Genomic DNA, 16,357 nt, shown 5'->3' on the forward strand with positions numbered 1-16,357 from the left:
ACAGGAAACCACACATACACAAAACAAGTGAAATCATGAAGGATTAGGGTGAGAAATGTGGACATTTCCCACAAATAGGCCAAAACAAATGCAAACAACTGCACTTGCATGCTTCTAAAATGCTCAAATAGCCAGACACACCCAAAATAAATGTGTATGTTCTCACTTTACAGCCTGCAGCCTGCACTTACACATATAATCCAATGCACATCAGCACACAACTCCACACACAATGTGGCCTCCACCAGCGTCAGGCTAACACAGGCAAACACACACTCTATTTGGCACTCTGGCAGTTAGCCATGAAAAGTGGAGGGTGCTGACAGGTCAGGGCTGACTGAGGTCAGCAGCGCTGTGAGAGAACGGACGACCTCCATGCTACAGGCCGCAGGACACAGACTTGTTGACTGCTGATGACTTGAGGGCTATTTATTGTTCACACATGTCTGTCATAGGGCTGTAACACCTTGACTGTACTTTGTTTTGGAGAAATGAGACAAAGTGCATTGACAACATGAGCTGCATTCTAATAATTATGCCTTGTATTGCAAATGCACAGTTTCAACACCAAAGGTCACAATTAGCTTAAAAGGAATTGGTTCACTGAAATCAATCTCTCCCCAAATTTAACTGATTAGCCAAGACAAGTTGTTTGGTGCTTCTTTAGTTTTGCACAGAGGCTAATGTAGCTAAGAAGTAATGAAAGCCTATGTCACTGAAATTCTTTTTTAACCTGATGACTCCAGTGCAAAATTAAAAGAAAAAACCTCGGACAAAAACATGTCCTGGCTGATCAACTGTAGGGGACTATTCTATTTAAACCATACTAGTACAATCAATGTCTAGTCCCACTAATCATTTTTGCAATGACATGAAGTCATAATTTCTTTTAAAATATCATAAAGTACTAAATTTTAAACCCAGTGTCATAAACTGAGTGCATCATAACCCCTAGTCGGCAGACAGTCCCCCAAAAAGCAGCCCAGGGAGGCACCTCCTGCATCCTAAGTTCCACAGACCACTGGGAAAATTGCTCCTCTTACCTTCCTCGTAGAAGGCTCACCATTCTCTCCATCCTTCTTTTTCTTCAACATGATGGAGGGATGGAAGTGAAGTGTGAGGGTAGCACAGAAAGAAGGACCCATGTGCTGGGTCGGATCTTTTTATACCCGCTTTACTCAAGGCCAGTCCCGACTGGTCCCGCTGCCCGTCAAGCACAATGCACAATTGTTCCCTTTTTTAAATTCCTCACCCATCACTCCTTTAATTGTTAATTGTTCCGAGCCTGGAATGAATACAGCTGTTTGAATCGAGAGCCAATGGTGGCCTGGCTGGACCAACGTTTTAACCAGGTCATTATGTGGTCTGCAGTGTTCCCGTGCGCATGTTTGTGTGTGTTGGGCCTTTTTTAGGGAGGGTTTATTAGGTGATTACAGTACTTCAGGCCCAAGAGAGTAGACTTTGCCAAGGATACCTGCTGCCACCGCTGGCCCTGACAATAGGCTCATTGTGTGTGTGAAAGCTCAGAAAGGTAGGATGTATGAGTGAGAAGTGGAAGATCATGCTGCATATTCTGTTGCATTAAAAGCCATTAGTGCATCACGACAACCCAGGTGTCACTCTGAAAGCACGGCACAAAGATATCATGCCTATACAAAAAGATTCCTATATTATGGTGTACATTTTAAGACATCCTCAAACCACAGTGTCAGACAAAAAAAAAATAAATAAAAAATCAAGGGTCTTGGAAAAAACGCCCCCTTGTATCAGCTCTTATGCAATTTCGCATCAGGCAAAAACGTCTCAGACATAAAGGCAATGATGATAAGCCAGGGTTCTCAACTCCAGTCCAGGGGACCCCCAGACCTGCACAGTATCAACTATTCTTGATATTATTCTAACATACCTGATCCAGCCCATGAAGCTCATGATAATTAAGTGGATCAGGTGTGTTGGGGCAAGAAAAAGTTGAATCTGTGTAGGTCAGGAGTTCCCCAGGACCGATGTTCAGAACCACCTGGCTAAGCTAAGTGGCTACAGACACCTCAGCCATGGATGGTAAAGTTTGTGATATTCACAAAATCCCATTCTCTCTTACAAGATAAAATTGATTACCCTTGATCAAATTAATGACAATATCCTACGACCACAATTTTTCTGAACTGTGCCATTATATTGTTCTTTTTTTGACAAAGATTAAGCTTCAACTCAATGGGCTTGGGTCCACGTCTGCTTCAGTGTTAGGTATCATCTCAAAATTGTCAGAAAAGCGCATATGTAAACACTCTGTGGAAATAAAAAGACCCAAAGACCTGATTTGATCATTCACCACAGTTGTTTTCCCACACGGTTACCAGCACAGGCCTACAATGCTGCAAACTGGGATTGCTGGATGCCAGTTTAAAGTTTAACAAAAATGCCCTCAGCCCACAATTTGATTTGATTCATGACAATAAATTTATGATTGTGTGTTCTTATGATATTTTGAACAAAAATCTGAATTAAGAAAAATGATGAATAATCATACTATCATAGAACATACTAACAACACTAGAGCTGGGAAGCAGGAGAAATGCTGGACTGAGTTACTGATTGGTGCTAATAGTTTGCAAACTTCAAACAATGCAGCTGCATTACATGGTATAATTAATAGATTGTCCATTCTCCACAATGTACACTGTAACAGTTTTGCACTGTGTATCATGTCACCTCTCAGTGCTAAGAACTCTGAAGGTACTCTGAAGACTACAGCTTTGAAATGGACTCCTTCAGGCTTCTCATCTGTCTCAATACAACAAGGTAAGCCTGATCTGGACTGTTCTATCTTGACCTAACCAAAGCAAGAAAAAGAAACATTTTGGAAAAACAGAGATGAAGGCTTTAGATAACATAATTAAGAGCTGAAACTCAGCACATACAGTTTGTTTCCCTTTTGAATGACACTGATCACTAAGTGCAGAGGGTGAGGTATTTTAATCTGAGAGATAATATGGGTGGATTTGTGGATTACAGGAGAAAAGCTCCATTTCTGGGAATAAAAAGAGAGGCAATATGTTACTGCAAAGGGGCACATACCCAGGCCTGAGAACATCAAAGCGAAATGATGTCTTATGTAAGAGGGTGATGCAGAGGTTTTGTGTGTGAGAAAAAGATACAGAGACACAGACTCACATGCATACACATGCAGCATTCTAATAGCACCAATTGGTGGAACTGTTCGAGAGTCGTGATGAATAACAGGCAGAGCAGAAGCGCACACACACATCCTGGGCCTTGATGTCAGTCACATTCATCCACAACTAAGTTATCACATGTTTAAGGTAACGCTGAAAGACGTGAACAGAGCACGTGTTACACAAGTGAACCGAAGCGTAAGTGATTCATCGTTAATTTAATGCTGAATCACCTGTCTATGTTATTCAAGGACATTTGAGCCGCATGGTTGATTCGTGACGGGCTCTGTGCTAAAACGTATTGTACCAGACCTGTGCATTTCACACAAGTAGTAATTTCTCTCATTTGTGTGCATGTTAGATACATAGTATGTTATAGATGCATCCTAACTGTAAAGCCGAGACCAACATAACAGATGCTCTCTGAGGAAAAAAAAAAAAACACTGTCACCACCTCAAACCATACAGACAGTGTGGGTACAGGACAGAAGCCAAACAGCATGCCAGCGAAGCAGGCTCGCTTAGAGCCAAGTAATGCCACTTTTGGAGTGCTACAACATCAGTGAGGAATACGGGCAGTGTGCCAAGCAAACACTTTACTTAGAATTTGAGGGGTGGCTGGGTGAGTGCCCTGGTACAGTATAATAACTTCACAACGTGGCAATACAACTCTAAAGGCATTTTTTAAAAATTTGACCAGCTAAAATATTTTACGTTTTAGACATGAGAGCCATTGCCACGCATTTTGACCAAACACAAGCAAATACGCCAACGATGACCATTAATTTCCAAGTTGTCAAGTATTCACCTTCTTGTATATGGTGTCCACTCACACTGAAGTGAAGAAGAAGTGCATGAATGGAATCATATATCCCTTTTGTTCAGACAGCAGGAGGGAAAGGAAAAAACTGACTAACTGGCTAACTTTTAATGAGAACAGTTTCAGAGGCATTATCTTTGTAGTAGTATGTAGCTTGAGCAATGGACTCGTGCTAGATACCACTACTAGATACAACTTGCATAAAATCTGTGAGCCCTTTGGTGCTTATGGATATTACAATTTAGTGTTTTCATTCTCCTAATACATTTGACTCATCTCCTCAGCTACCGGAGACCGGAACCAAGAAATACAAAGTCAGCAGTTGCATCAGTATTTTTGGTATCAATTCCAGTTACACAGTCCAGTAAGCAAATAAACGATTAAGTAATCCTGTGCCCCCTTATTCAAAAATCTATTTTAGACATATGACAAAACCTAAATGCACTAAAAGTGAAGCAGGATTAACTGGTTGTCGATAAGTAATTAAATACTAGTTAAATCTTATATTTTTAGTTGCTCATGTAAACTTTCCTCACTCTCCATCTAAAATGCTGCACAGGACTTGCAAATTCCCTCACTGGGTTTAACTGTTAATACAATTCTATTTCTAAATACTTCCTATACACTCCTTGCAGGGTGCAACTGCACTAGAGAGCCAAAGGTTAAGGGCTTAACCCCAACTCCCCCCACTATCACAATGTAGTCAGAAATAATAAACAGTTCACATGTGATGGAAATTCGACGGTAGGATAACAAGAACCTCACAAACAACAATCACAGAACTGCCACTTTTATAACCGTCTTCAGGTCTGAAATAACAGTAAGGAAATAAGAGTCTCTGAACGTTTGGAAAGATATTCGATCAGTACTGTAACCTAGACTCTCAGGAGAAAGCATCCAGTGGGGAAACTGGCCAGAACCAGAACAGGAAAAACAAAGCATCACCATCTACAGTGTTTTAAATACCGCACTAAAAGAAACAGACTTGATGAACCCGAAGGGAATGCCAAAAATAAGCGTGTAACCTTTGACTTTTTCATCGGAGAACTAGAACAGCAATATCCAGGCTTTGACAGCAGGCCTAATGGATCACATTTAATAACAGAAATCAAAGAAACTGATAGAAAGAATCCCCTCCTTCTTAGACAGCAGCAATGAATTACATCTGGAGAACAAATAGCTTTTCTTTATTTCTTCAGCATTCGCACCATCAGCCTGAGGTGCTGAACTTTCTCACTTTATTTTATACTATAGCGGAATATGCTGCTATGTAATACATGCAAATGTACCACATGTAAATGTCTACTTATATTATGTTTTTCCTTTAGATACAGATGATTGTGATAATTTCATTTTCTTTGCTTTCATACCTATCTTCACACTCTGCACTGACAAAAGATGATTGTACCACAAGTATCTACAGTTACATAAAATCATGCGCAGAGTCGAGCAGAGTTTACATGTTTTTCTTAAGCCTAAAAAAAGTTTTATTTTCTCTCAACCCAACTGATGAAAACCATTTAACATTCTGCTTGTTGTGATACAATATGATTATGATCATGAGACTAAGGACTATGAAAAATAATTGCGGTCAGCATAAATATTTGTGGTTCTCATAATTGTGGTCAGACAATAATGTAATAATTGTGACAAACCTAGTAGACGTTTGCGTCAATCAGCAATCCCCCAATCAAGCTGCCCGACACTGCCATTTAGACAGTGGCTTGAGACAAGACAGAGGCTGGTCTCAGGTGATGGAGGTATGATTAAGTCAGACTTTAACATGGCAAAAACAATGGTCATGTAAATTTAGATTAATTCTGTTTGTCTCAGAATAATACATATCCCGTGTTCACAAGGTACTCATTGTAAAACTCACATAAAGAAGCTTAAGGATGACATTAACTAGTCATGGACAGGCATCAGTTTTGCTGCCCTCTGTCTGACAGCTAATGAGCCTGCAGCCCTTCTTTTTGCTTTCTGATGAGCCTTCCACCACAGTGTCTCGCACCAAATGACTGAAAAAGTAATAGCGAATCATTCACAGTCACAAAAGTGAAGACTTGGTTGAGGGGAGTGTGGAGCATTTGCAACATGATGCCAGCTAGAAGATACGTTGGGCCGACCAGCAACAGAAAGATGGGTGAAAGAACAGGGTGGGGCTCATCTTTAGATTCTCCTTTGGACAGTCACAATAACAGACACAAAGCCCCTTCAGACAATAAGGTTTACACCTTAGCTAGCGGAAACAATGGTGACATATGGTGGCATATGATCCACAATGGTGCTTTGTTAAAAGAGGGAAACTGGAAGAAATGTTTAAGACAAGAATTTTAGAGATCCCTTATTCTGAGACCTGAGGAACTAGACCAGTAGGAAATCCTGGAGCTTTCTAATTTTCATCAGTAGCCTTTACTTACCTAACACCACTTCTGAAATTTTCCATATTATTAAATTTCAACCTGTTCCCTTTTCAATGATTATATACACCTTAACACACTTCTCCCAAGGACAATACAAGATCAGCAGACTTTGTAACCGGCTTGACCTTTCCAACAATGAAGCATTGAAAGGCACTCAAGCAGTGAACTAGGCATGAACTTTGATGCCATTTTTGTGATCCACAGGCACAAAGGTGAAGTCCTGTGACGAGTCCACATGAGTGTGCCCAGTATTCATAAACAGAGGGCGGACCAAAGGGCTGCAGTGGAAAGTCACTGCACCAGATGGTACAGCAGAGTAGTCACAGAATGTGATTACACCTCTCACTTTTCAGCCGCATGTTATTCCATTTCGTTTTCTTTTCTTTCTCTCTGTACTCTGACGAGCTTTCTTTTCCCTTCTCCCTTTTCCTTCTTGCACCGGAGGATCCTTCAGTTACCACAGTGTAACACTATGCCTTTGTAAAATGAAGGGACACCATGCAGTGGAAAACGATTTTGAGAGAAAGAAAAAGGGATGATTAATATAAGTCTTTAAGTTCTCCTCACATTGTGCAAGTATGTGTGCAAGTGTGTGTCTATGTACACATTTATCTCTCCATGTGAAATGTACTCCGTGCTCAGCTGCAGGGTAGGAGGGTGCCACATGGATCGATTAAAAAACTTTTAAGAAGAGCCATCTGATACGATTCCCTGCCATTACAAAAACAAACTCACTCTTGCTTTTGCAGAGAGGAGCCTCTGGATGCTGAGCTACAGCTGTGTGTTGGGAAAAGGCAGAAATGTCAGTAACAAGTTAACAGTTCATTGCTCAACAGCCTCCTGATTTAGGGTCTCAAAACAAAGTGACCACAGCATACCTATATTGAAACAGTACTAAAAAAGGTACTTAAAACCAAGTAAAAATGCCACATAGACAAAACAGATGTTTCTGAAAAGGTAAATAACCTTGGAGACTTCATCAAAGGGTCCATGAGTTCAAGGCTGCCCATCAAAGTATAAATCAAACGAACGAATCCACCCACCCTGGTTTCTAATACTCAATGGAAAAGGACAAAGGCCATCCTTTGAGTATGGCTGGCTGGGCGGCTGCTTCAATAAACCCCTAAGTGCACTTCAGCCACTGTAAACCTGTTCCTGCGAGCCAGTTCTGAAAATTTCCTTCACAGATGAACACTGTGACAAAGAAGCAATCATTGTCTTGAGGTTTGTGGATAAAAGCTTCTATTTATGTGCCAGATGGTGTTCCTCTGAGATTCTGAGTAAGCACTGAACAGCAAGAGTGTGATGTTCCTGCCAGGCTGGATTGGGGCCTGTACCAACACTGAACATGTCTTCTCACAATTTATGCTAGTTCTTCCGTGGAGATGAGAATAGTGTTCAACAGCAGCATGTTCTGAGGCAAAAATAAATACTTCATGGCAAATGTGAAAAAAAGTTTGTCAATGTAGGCTATGGAAACAGAAACTGTCATTAATGTTTTATGAATGTCAACAAAACTTTCTTCCGTTCAAACCATTTATCAATACTTGAAAACGTTGTGAAAACATCATTGGAAATGCATTTACACCAATTTAGCATCATGTGACAGATTTCACTCACACTCCCCTTAGAAGAAACACAAATAGCATGGTGGAGAGGTAGAGCTGGACTGAAGATGATGAAAGCATTTTTTAAAGGAATGTTGCCACTTTTCAGCACTTACAGAGAGAAGGAAAGACTTCGCCTTTTCTAAACGGAAAGCGCTCAAACAGTTCTATACGGCAGAGATCGCTTGCGGCAGAGATCGCTCGCTCGCGTAAGTGGAAAAAACAGAAATGATGATAAAAATGCACCACAGTGTCGCCATCAGTAGATGGATAGATGAATGGATGAATGGATGGATGGATGGATGGATACTTTATTGATCCCGAAGGAAATTGAGCTGGTTAGTAGGTTATACTTTAGTAGGTTATGGGGAAGTCAAAAGTACACAAGTTGCAACATACATGAAATTGGAAATGGAAACGTTAAATACAACTTCATTTTATCAATAAACAAAAATTTCAACAACCATTTTTTTGCAGTCTGATAGAAACATGCTGCAAACCCGCATTTTTTAAAGCACATTTATTTTATTGCTTGCAATTTGCTAAGAGATTGGACAGAAACATGGCTATTGAGGATGAAAAAATACGACAGATCATCATATTTTACTACCTCTCATTCACCACAAGTGAATTAGCCTTGTTTTTTCTTCCCACAGAGGCCCAACTACAGACAAATATAATGGAAACTACAGGCAGATCAAAATGCACCCTAATGCAAGGTGAACTCAGTAAACCACTCCCCATAGACTCCCAATTCCAGAACTGCTGACAGGACTACATTCCCAGCAGAGGGCTTTCTCTTCTCTGTGGCCTAACAGATCTAGGTACATAATGTTTGGTTGCTACTTTGTGTTCTTTAATGTGTTAAGAAAATTGTCACCTTCATGCAAAAGCACCACTGGGAGACCGGAATCTTTAATCCTGACTCAGGATTCTCGTAAGTTGTTCTCATAAGGAGAGAGCTGTTTACAGTGCAAACCTAATTATCCAACTGCCTTGACTGTTGCAGCAATAATGTTAAAGACACTGTTTTGGCCTTGTTGTAACAACACTGAATGTAACACATTTCCCAGGTAAATGTGCAGGCCCCTTGTCATGTCACATTAATGGCAAAACATTTTGCTGATTTAGACTCTGGATTTACATAAGCTATACAGTTAAACCAAACCACACAATTTGTGCTACTGACTATTCTGTTCTTTGATGATGAGAATTAAATGTCTCACATGTAAAACTAATACAACCAATTCCAAATTGAGCACCATGCTGACAGAGAACGAAGAAACACTACCTCACATTTCTGGAGTCCCATCGCTTTGACTGAAAGGAAAATGATTTCCTTAGGGATCATGCACATTTTGTAAATAATAAGGATATAATAAGGAAATAATAAGGATTAGGTGCTTCATTATGATCTATTTAATGGGCTTTCCTATCCAAATACATTCATACTGAAGACACAATAACTGGCACTTCTTCCTATGAACAATGGATTAAATTACATTTGTTTTATTTCAAGGCTCAAAACACACTTAGGGGTTAACACCTACTTGTGCAAATTCAAAATAAACTTACAAACTCCAAAAAACAGCATCTAACAACATTCAGACACACATAAAGCTGACTTGTAAGGCTGTCTCCATGTCAGGAGCTCCAGCATGCTAATTTTGGCCTTTGAACATGCTGACAGACTTTCAGCAATCATCAATGCATCTGTCACACAACCACAATCTTCTGTGAGGAGGATAAACAGAAGCAAAAGAGAGCCAGAGAGGAGATCTTGTTACCCTAGTCTGTACCTGATTCCTTATTCATAAGAACAGTCTAGCCTTGTCATCTCCTCAGTGTAAACTAAGGTAAAAGCAGAAGGTGTACTTCAGACAATAGTAACCCATACAGCTACTGAGTTCTGAAATGCCATAATATCTACCGGAGAAGATGGGAAGGATTGTCATCTCTTGTTTGAGCAATCAAATATATTCTACTTATGACTGAACACATATTTTCCTACAAAAACTGCTACAGTGTTGGATTATGGAAAGTTTTTGGGGTAAATGACTAAGATCAACAAGCAAGTTCAACTTTTAAAAGAGCACGTGAAGAGACGAGACTGTCAAATGACAAAAACACTGTGGAATGAGTAGAAGTACAAGTAGAAACGTCTTGCAGTAGCTGTTCACAATGGCTCCAACAAGCGTCAATAGACTTAACTGGGCATGAGACGGGATTCAGAGCTTGCTCGCCCCTCTGGCTGTGAAATAAAGAAAACAAAGCCTTTCCATTCTGATTTATGCACACAATCAAGCATTCCTGTAAAGAGAACTAACCCATACGTGCTATAATCACTGACATTACAGGATTCTCCAGATGCACAAGGGAGGTTGGGAGCTTCAGCTAACCATTTCTTTTGAGCATCAAGACAATATTTTACCCGAAACCAAGAACATCTAAATGCTAGGGCTTAGTATTTACTTCGAATAAACCCATAACTATAAGCTGAGTCAGTGAAGATGGAAGGGCTGAGACAATTGCAGGACAAGCCCATCACACTAATCTGCCATCTTACTTACTGTCTAGTAAATCCACTTGAAGGTGGGTCAGCAATTTTAAATCAAAACATTTCGTAATATCTGGCAAAATACTACTCGTATTGTGGCAGTTATAAAGAAATTATACGCTCAGAAGAAAAAAAATTGAAACAATAAAAAAAAAAAAGATCCAGTCTCTGTGTCTACCCCAGACACTCTGAATGGTAGTGCTGAACGATTTGGTGAAAATATCCAATTGTGTTTTTCTGCCCAATATTGCAGGTGCGTTTTTAGGCTCGTTTTCTATAAATTGAGCAACCAGTCCTCTATTAGGAGTGTACATATTGTCAAACAAAATTGTCTACCAAACATAATTACAAATGTATCTTTCTCCCTGTATGTTTATGATGTCAAACACTGCATGTTTTTTTTGGATGCTTCTGACTGGTCAAACTCAACTACAAGCAGTTCACGCATTTGTTGTTACTGGCCTGAATTTTCCCTCATAAAACTACACAACTAAACTCACAGCTCTTGCAAACTGAAAAATGCACTTTAAAATTGTGATTTCAATATAAGAATAATTCACTCAATCAATCAGCACTACTATAAAAACTAGGTTATAAACTAGACAAAAATGATTTGATATGAACCACCGATATTCAACTAGGACAAGAAGCCATCTGTACTTTCCTGTCAATTACACTGTGTGTTTACAGCAAATAGCAGAAAACCATACTGCAGCCTTAGTGTCATACCTAGCTGGCTACAGATTTGAGAGTCAATTCTTTAAAGAAACAACGTCAGAGGAAAAAAATGTCAAAACTGTCAATTCCACCAATATCAGACACGGCCAAACAAACCAAGTAAAGTAATACAAAGAAACAGAAATTAAAATGAAATTAAAATGAAAAATGAGATTAAACACTGGTGTTGCTTTCCAGCTCTGGAGAGCCAAGAGATTTGCAGGGTATGATGTGTGATGCTGACCTTGCTCTATATCTGCTAGACAGGTAGCTATTTTTCGTATTTCGTAGTAAGCTGTGTAGCTGACGTAGCTAATGCTAATGTTAGTTGGTTAGTTACATAATGAAGTTGCCAACAAACTGTCAGCTAGCTTATGCTGTAGTGTTAACCAAGAAAATCAGCAAGAGACAGAAACCTATCTGAAGCTAACAACAAGGTTAAAGTTAGTTAACTCAGTTTATCCACAGTAAACCAAGAAGCAAAGCAAGTTTAATAATATCTGATCTACAAAGGATTCAAAAGAAAGGGATGGTACAGATGTGACCATCAAGAGAGACCAAATAAAAGTAGCTGCGTTTCTGTTGTCTCCAGTCTGAAAATGATGTCCCCACTACAAAGCTGGGGATGGAGAGCTTAGGTTATAGTTAAATTATGGGTCTCCGTGGGCAGCCTGTTGAAAATAGCATTTTCTTTCACCCAAAGCTGTAATTAAGTTAAACACACTGTGCTGTAAAAGTCATTTTTAAACTTTTCATTTTGGTCAGCACTTTGTTTAATAGAGAGTGGGAATGGTCCATCTATGAGTCTATAGTCACACATCACGCGCTGCTGTCTAGAACACCTCAAATAAATTGTGGAAAAAAATGCATATGAAGTTATGTCTAGTATGTGAGGCAACAATATTTGCAACACATGTATTTAGCAACCTGCTGATGAGCATGAAATGTTCAGCTTCACCCAGACCTGTGCAATAGTCTCTGGATTACTACAGCCATGGCTAGTCTCTTAGTCCTCGGGGGGGAAAGGAAGCAGGCCAGACAGGACCATGGCTCTTCTGTGAGAGTCCTTTGTGATACAGCACTTTTTGAATACAACGAGTGCTCTTTGTGCATGGCTAATGATGGGGTCTAAGCTACATTTCACTCTGTGGAGTGTTCACTGTGTGCAGTATACTTTGTCTACCAAGCTGGCTACACATTCATCAGCCTTAGGCTTCTACCTGTAAACAGGATTCTAACTGAAAAGATATTTCAGCAGAAGCGGCACAAACTGGCCAAATCCTGATTGAGCTATGAAAGGCCAGTATTTATTATAGCACATTTAACTTTAAATAAAATAATGACTATGAGGTTAACATGTTGAATTTCAGTTATGAGGGGTTTTATGTCAGTATGGGTGAATCACATAGGAATCCCAGTCATGAAAGCAGAAGAGCAGGAATAAAAAGGGAAGTATTTTTCGACACATTTCTCCCAATATGAACATACATATCCTGAGAAATGTGAAAAATGAAAGCTGCAACTTTACAATTTATCTATACTGTAATTGTTTTGTTTAAAATAAAAATGTGACAAAGGAAAAATCAAACACTGAGCCACTGTACCATTTCTTACAGTACTGTAACTGTTAGTTAATGTTTCATTCTATTCGAATACCAAGCATAATTTCAACATCATGACTGGACAGCCAAATGGAAGACCTGTTAATGAATATACAGGAGCAAAACCTACTGTTCTACATACACAATACACTACAATACACTTTGGCTCTACACAACCTCAACTGTAGCATATAGGTGGTCTCTCAATGTTTAAGCTAGAGGTAATTTCTTTTTTTATACATTATTACAAATATATTGGTACTAATACTGACTGCTAGTATACAGAATCCCTTCCATAAACACTTTCATATGAACAAAATTGGAAACAAAGTGCTGTAACAAATCCCAGAACACAAAAACCTGAAGAGCAATGAAAAGTGGTCACATTTGGGCCTATATGCTCCAGCTGACGGCCTGTAGAGCTTTGAGTTGAAACATAGCAACATATTAAAGCAATACTTCACTATGTGACGACTGCTGGATAGAGCAAAGCTAAGCAGGCAACACCACATGATCACAACACCTGCTGAAGAAAGGGCCAACTGCCATCCTTAACGAAGGCCCAGTGCTCCTGCTGTCCATAAATAAGCTCAGCCATACAGCCAGGAAACACTATCAGCAATGCTTCATTTGATTTTTGCCTTTTTCACTATTCTAGTTTCAAGCTTATTTGTGATAAAAGGCAAGTATGTCACTCAGTGCACTCTATCGGCTTATCAAGACCAACTGTGGGGACAAAAACCCTCGTGCATTGGTTTGCTGGACTGAGGGAACAATATAATATGATTCAACAGCACAAAGTACATTCGCTAATCACCCAAAGTACAAAACATTGGTAGTGCAATTAAGCCAGTGGCCTAACACCCTAAAAGAGTACAATAAGACTAAATGCTCACACAGGAACCAGTACTTTGAAGCTAGTTTAGTTGACCAAACTTGACTAAGTAGGGCTGAACGATTGTTTTTATATTGAAATTGCAATTTGAAAGAGGGCAATTTTTGAACTGCAAGACTTGTAATTTCAATTATATCTTTATTCAAAGTTGTCATAAGTTTTAAACAGGGAAATGTAAACTACTACAGCAGAACTTGTGAACTGGACGTTTGGCACACTGCATTCAAGCCTCAAACTCAAAAAATGGATATGCTGGTATTTTTGGCAAAAACAAAATGCGCTGAGCTTAATTTTTAGAAAGCACTATCGCAATATTACTTATAGAAATCACAATTAGATTTATCACCAAATTGTTCTGCCTTATGTCTAAGCTGATCACAGCCTGGTGACAAGCTAAGCTGAGAGCAAAATCTCAGCTGAGATACAAGAAAAAGTGATAACTTGTTTATGTTCTGAGTGCACCATTACGGCACACTGCCAAGGTCACCAAATCAAAATTAACTGTGAGAGTAACAGGAAATGGACATATAAATGTGCAGAGATACAGTTTCACAGACAAAGCTATAAGCCAAAAAAAAACAGTGGTAAGGCAACAGAAGGAGAGACGTATTTAAAATATATTTTATCAGCAAGTCTGTAATAAATTTCCATTTGAAGTTACTCACTTGTGAACAGTATTGTGAAACAGGTGAAATACCTTTGTCATCCGTCAACATGAGAAACACACACAAAATAAATAAATAAATAAACTTTGAAACAAAGAAAAACGGATGATTACTCAACAATGCTGGTAAGCTATAAAAAAATACACTAAAACAGTTGCCAGTAAGGCTGTCTTCAGCTGTACGCAAGCCAGGAAAAGACCCCATGTGAATGCTGCATGCATGCAGGAAGAAAATGGAGAGAGGTGAAAAAGCCAAGAAAAATGGTGGTTCATATAACTGCGGCTTTTACTGTCCTGACTAACAAACTCAAGGAAAGCAGAGAAAGCACCTGTAACCAGTCAAATGAGACCACAAACCAAAGGCACGCTTGATGTGAAAACTGTATAGTTACACCATGTCCATGACCAAATATGACAGTAGTGGATCACCAATGATCTCTGAGACCTACGTTTATGTTAGACTTCATTGCAATAATTCTTAAAAGCACAACCAAGCACAAGAATAAAACAGACACAAGTCAACGACCAACAAAGCAACAGGTGTTCTTAAATGTTCAGCAGTGGGACCTTTGGTTGGAGATTAGTCTTGGAACCAGACACCTGGAGCTCGGCAAGGAACTATAGCAAGAGGAAAATTTAAACTTTGTAATTGAAAAGAATGGTATCTGGCCGGGTGTGACGGCTCGTATCACTACTGTCATCAAGTCTACATGTGCACCCAGAGAGTCCATCAAACAAATCAAACAAGCCCCTGTAGTAAGCAAGCAATCTCGGCCTTATCTAAGATGCATACTTTGCCAGCTTGCTAAGTTTCAGAGCAGACATCCTGTTGTCTATCCGTTTGGTCTTACATCACTGACTGTGATTTCAATAAAGTGAAAGTACCTGACATCTCCATGGATATTTGCTCATAATGAACAGGCTCCAATGATTACGCTTCGTTTAAAGAACCTCTGCATAACGTATAGGTTCTAGGAAGAGCCCTTAAATTGGTACAGAGTCTTTACATTACATTACAACAGCAGTGTGCACCCGTCTTGTTTATACAAAATGTAGTAACTTGCTAATTCATGAATCATCTTTTTAAATGCTTTGGCTATGTTTAACACCCAAAACCTAGCCCACAAGCTGGTTGCTCTGTCTCCCTTTCACCTTACTATCATAATCCTACGATCACCATTGAGGAGGAGCTAATTTAACCACAGAGAAGCTGGAACGTAAAGACGTAATGACTCCAGGATTTTTGAGATCTCGCTCATAATTTGACTCTCCTTATACTTCAGTAGTGAAAGGCTGCACACTTCAGTGCACTTATGAGGGAACCATCCCCCATCAGAGCTGCAACCATTACTTTTTCTCTGACCAGTCACCGTATTAATAAACACAGGGTCACGTGTACAACTCTCCATGCTTCATCCAAGCGTGTCTAGTTCCGTTTCCATCAGCAGGTTGCACATGTGCCCTTGGTTATCAGCTTTCAAGCATTTCCTGTGATGTGTGACATGAATGAAACATGTCAATGTATCAACAGACGCAAGCTATTCATTGGCCATGAACATTTATTCACAGAGAGAAAAAGCTTTTCAGAAAGCTATGAAATTTATGTTCCTGCGCTCTTTCTGTTCCTGCATTCCTCAGAGTGGCCAGGCTTCACACCATGGTGAGAAATATTTCCTGTGGACAGAGCACTCTCCGAGAAAAGGGTGAACAAATCTCAGAGAATCTCACGGAGCATGCAAACAACAAAGCACCTCAGCTTGGAGAAACACACTGACAAAAGACTTCTGAAGAATGAGTTTAGCAGTGTGGACTTTTATTTCTTGAGCAATGAACAGGGCTGTAAACAAGGGCTGTAAACGGGGGAGGATGGGGTGGAAGAAGGTCGCCGCATGGAACTACT

General features: G+C 39.7%; 1 protein-coding gene across 6 annotated transcripts in view; it reads right to left on the reverse strand.

Moving 5' to 3' along the window:
* The window catches only part of ahcyl2b (adenosylhomocysteinase like 2b), a 45,212-nt gene that overhangs the window by 21,866 nt on the left and 6,989 nt on the right, over window positions 1–16,357 (reverse strand). For 2 of the 6 annotated variants that reach the window (XM_036577462.1, XM_036577460.1), the window contains exon 1: window positions 1,044–1,224. The exons of the other annotated variants lie outside the window; for them this stretch is intronic. In XM_036577462.1, coding sequence (XP_036433355.1) covers window positions 1,044–1,145 — 102 coding nt within the window. In that variant the 5' untranslated portion in view covers window positions 1,146–1,224. Of the gene's footprint in view, window positions 1–1,043; window positions 1,225–16,357 lie in introns of those variants that run through there. 6 annotated transcript variants of the gene reach the window in all.

The sequence above is a fragment of the Colossoma macropomum genome, unplaced genomic scaffold (genome assembly GCF_904425465.1).
Source record: "Colossoma macropomum unplaced genomic scaffold, Colossoma_macropomum, whole genome shotgun sequence".
Lineage (NCBI taxonomy): Eukaryota > Metazoa > Chordata > Actinopteri > Characiformes > Serrasalmidae > Colossoma > Colossoma macropomum.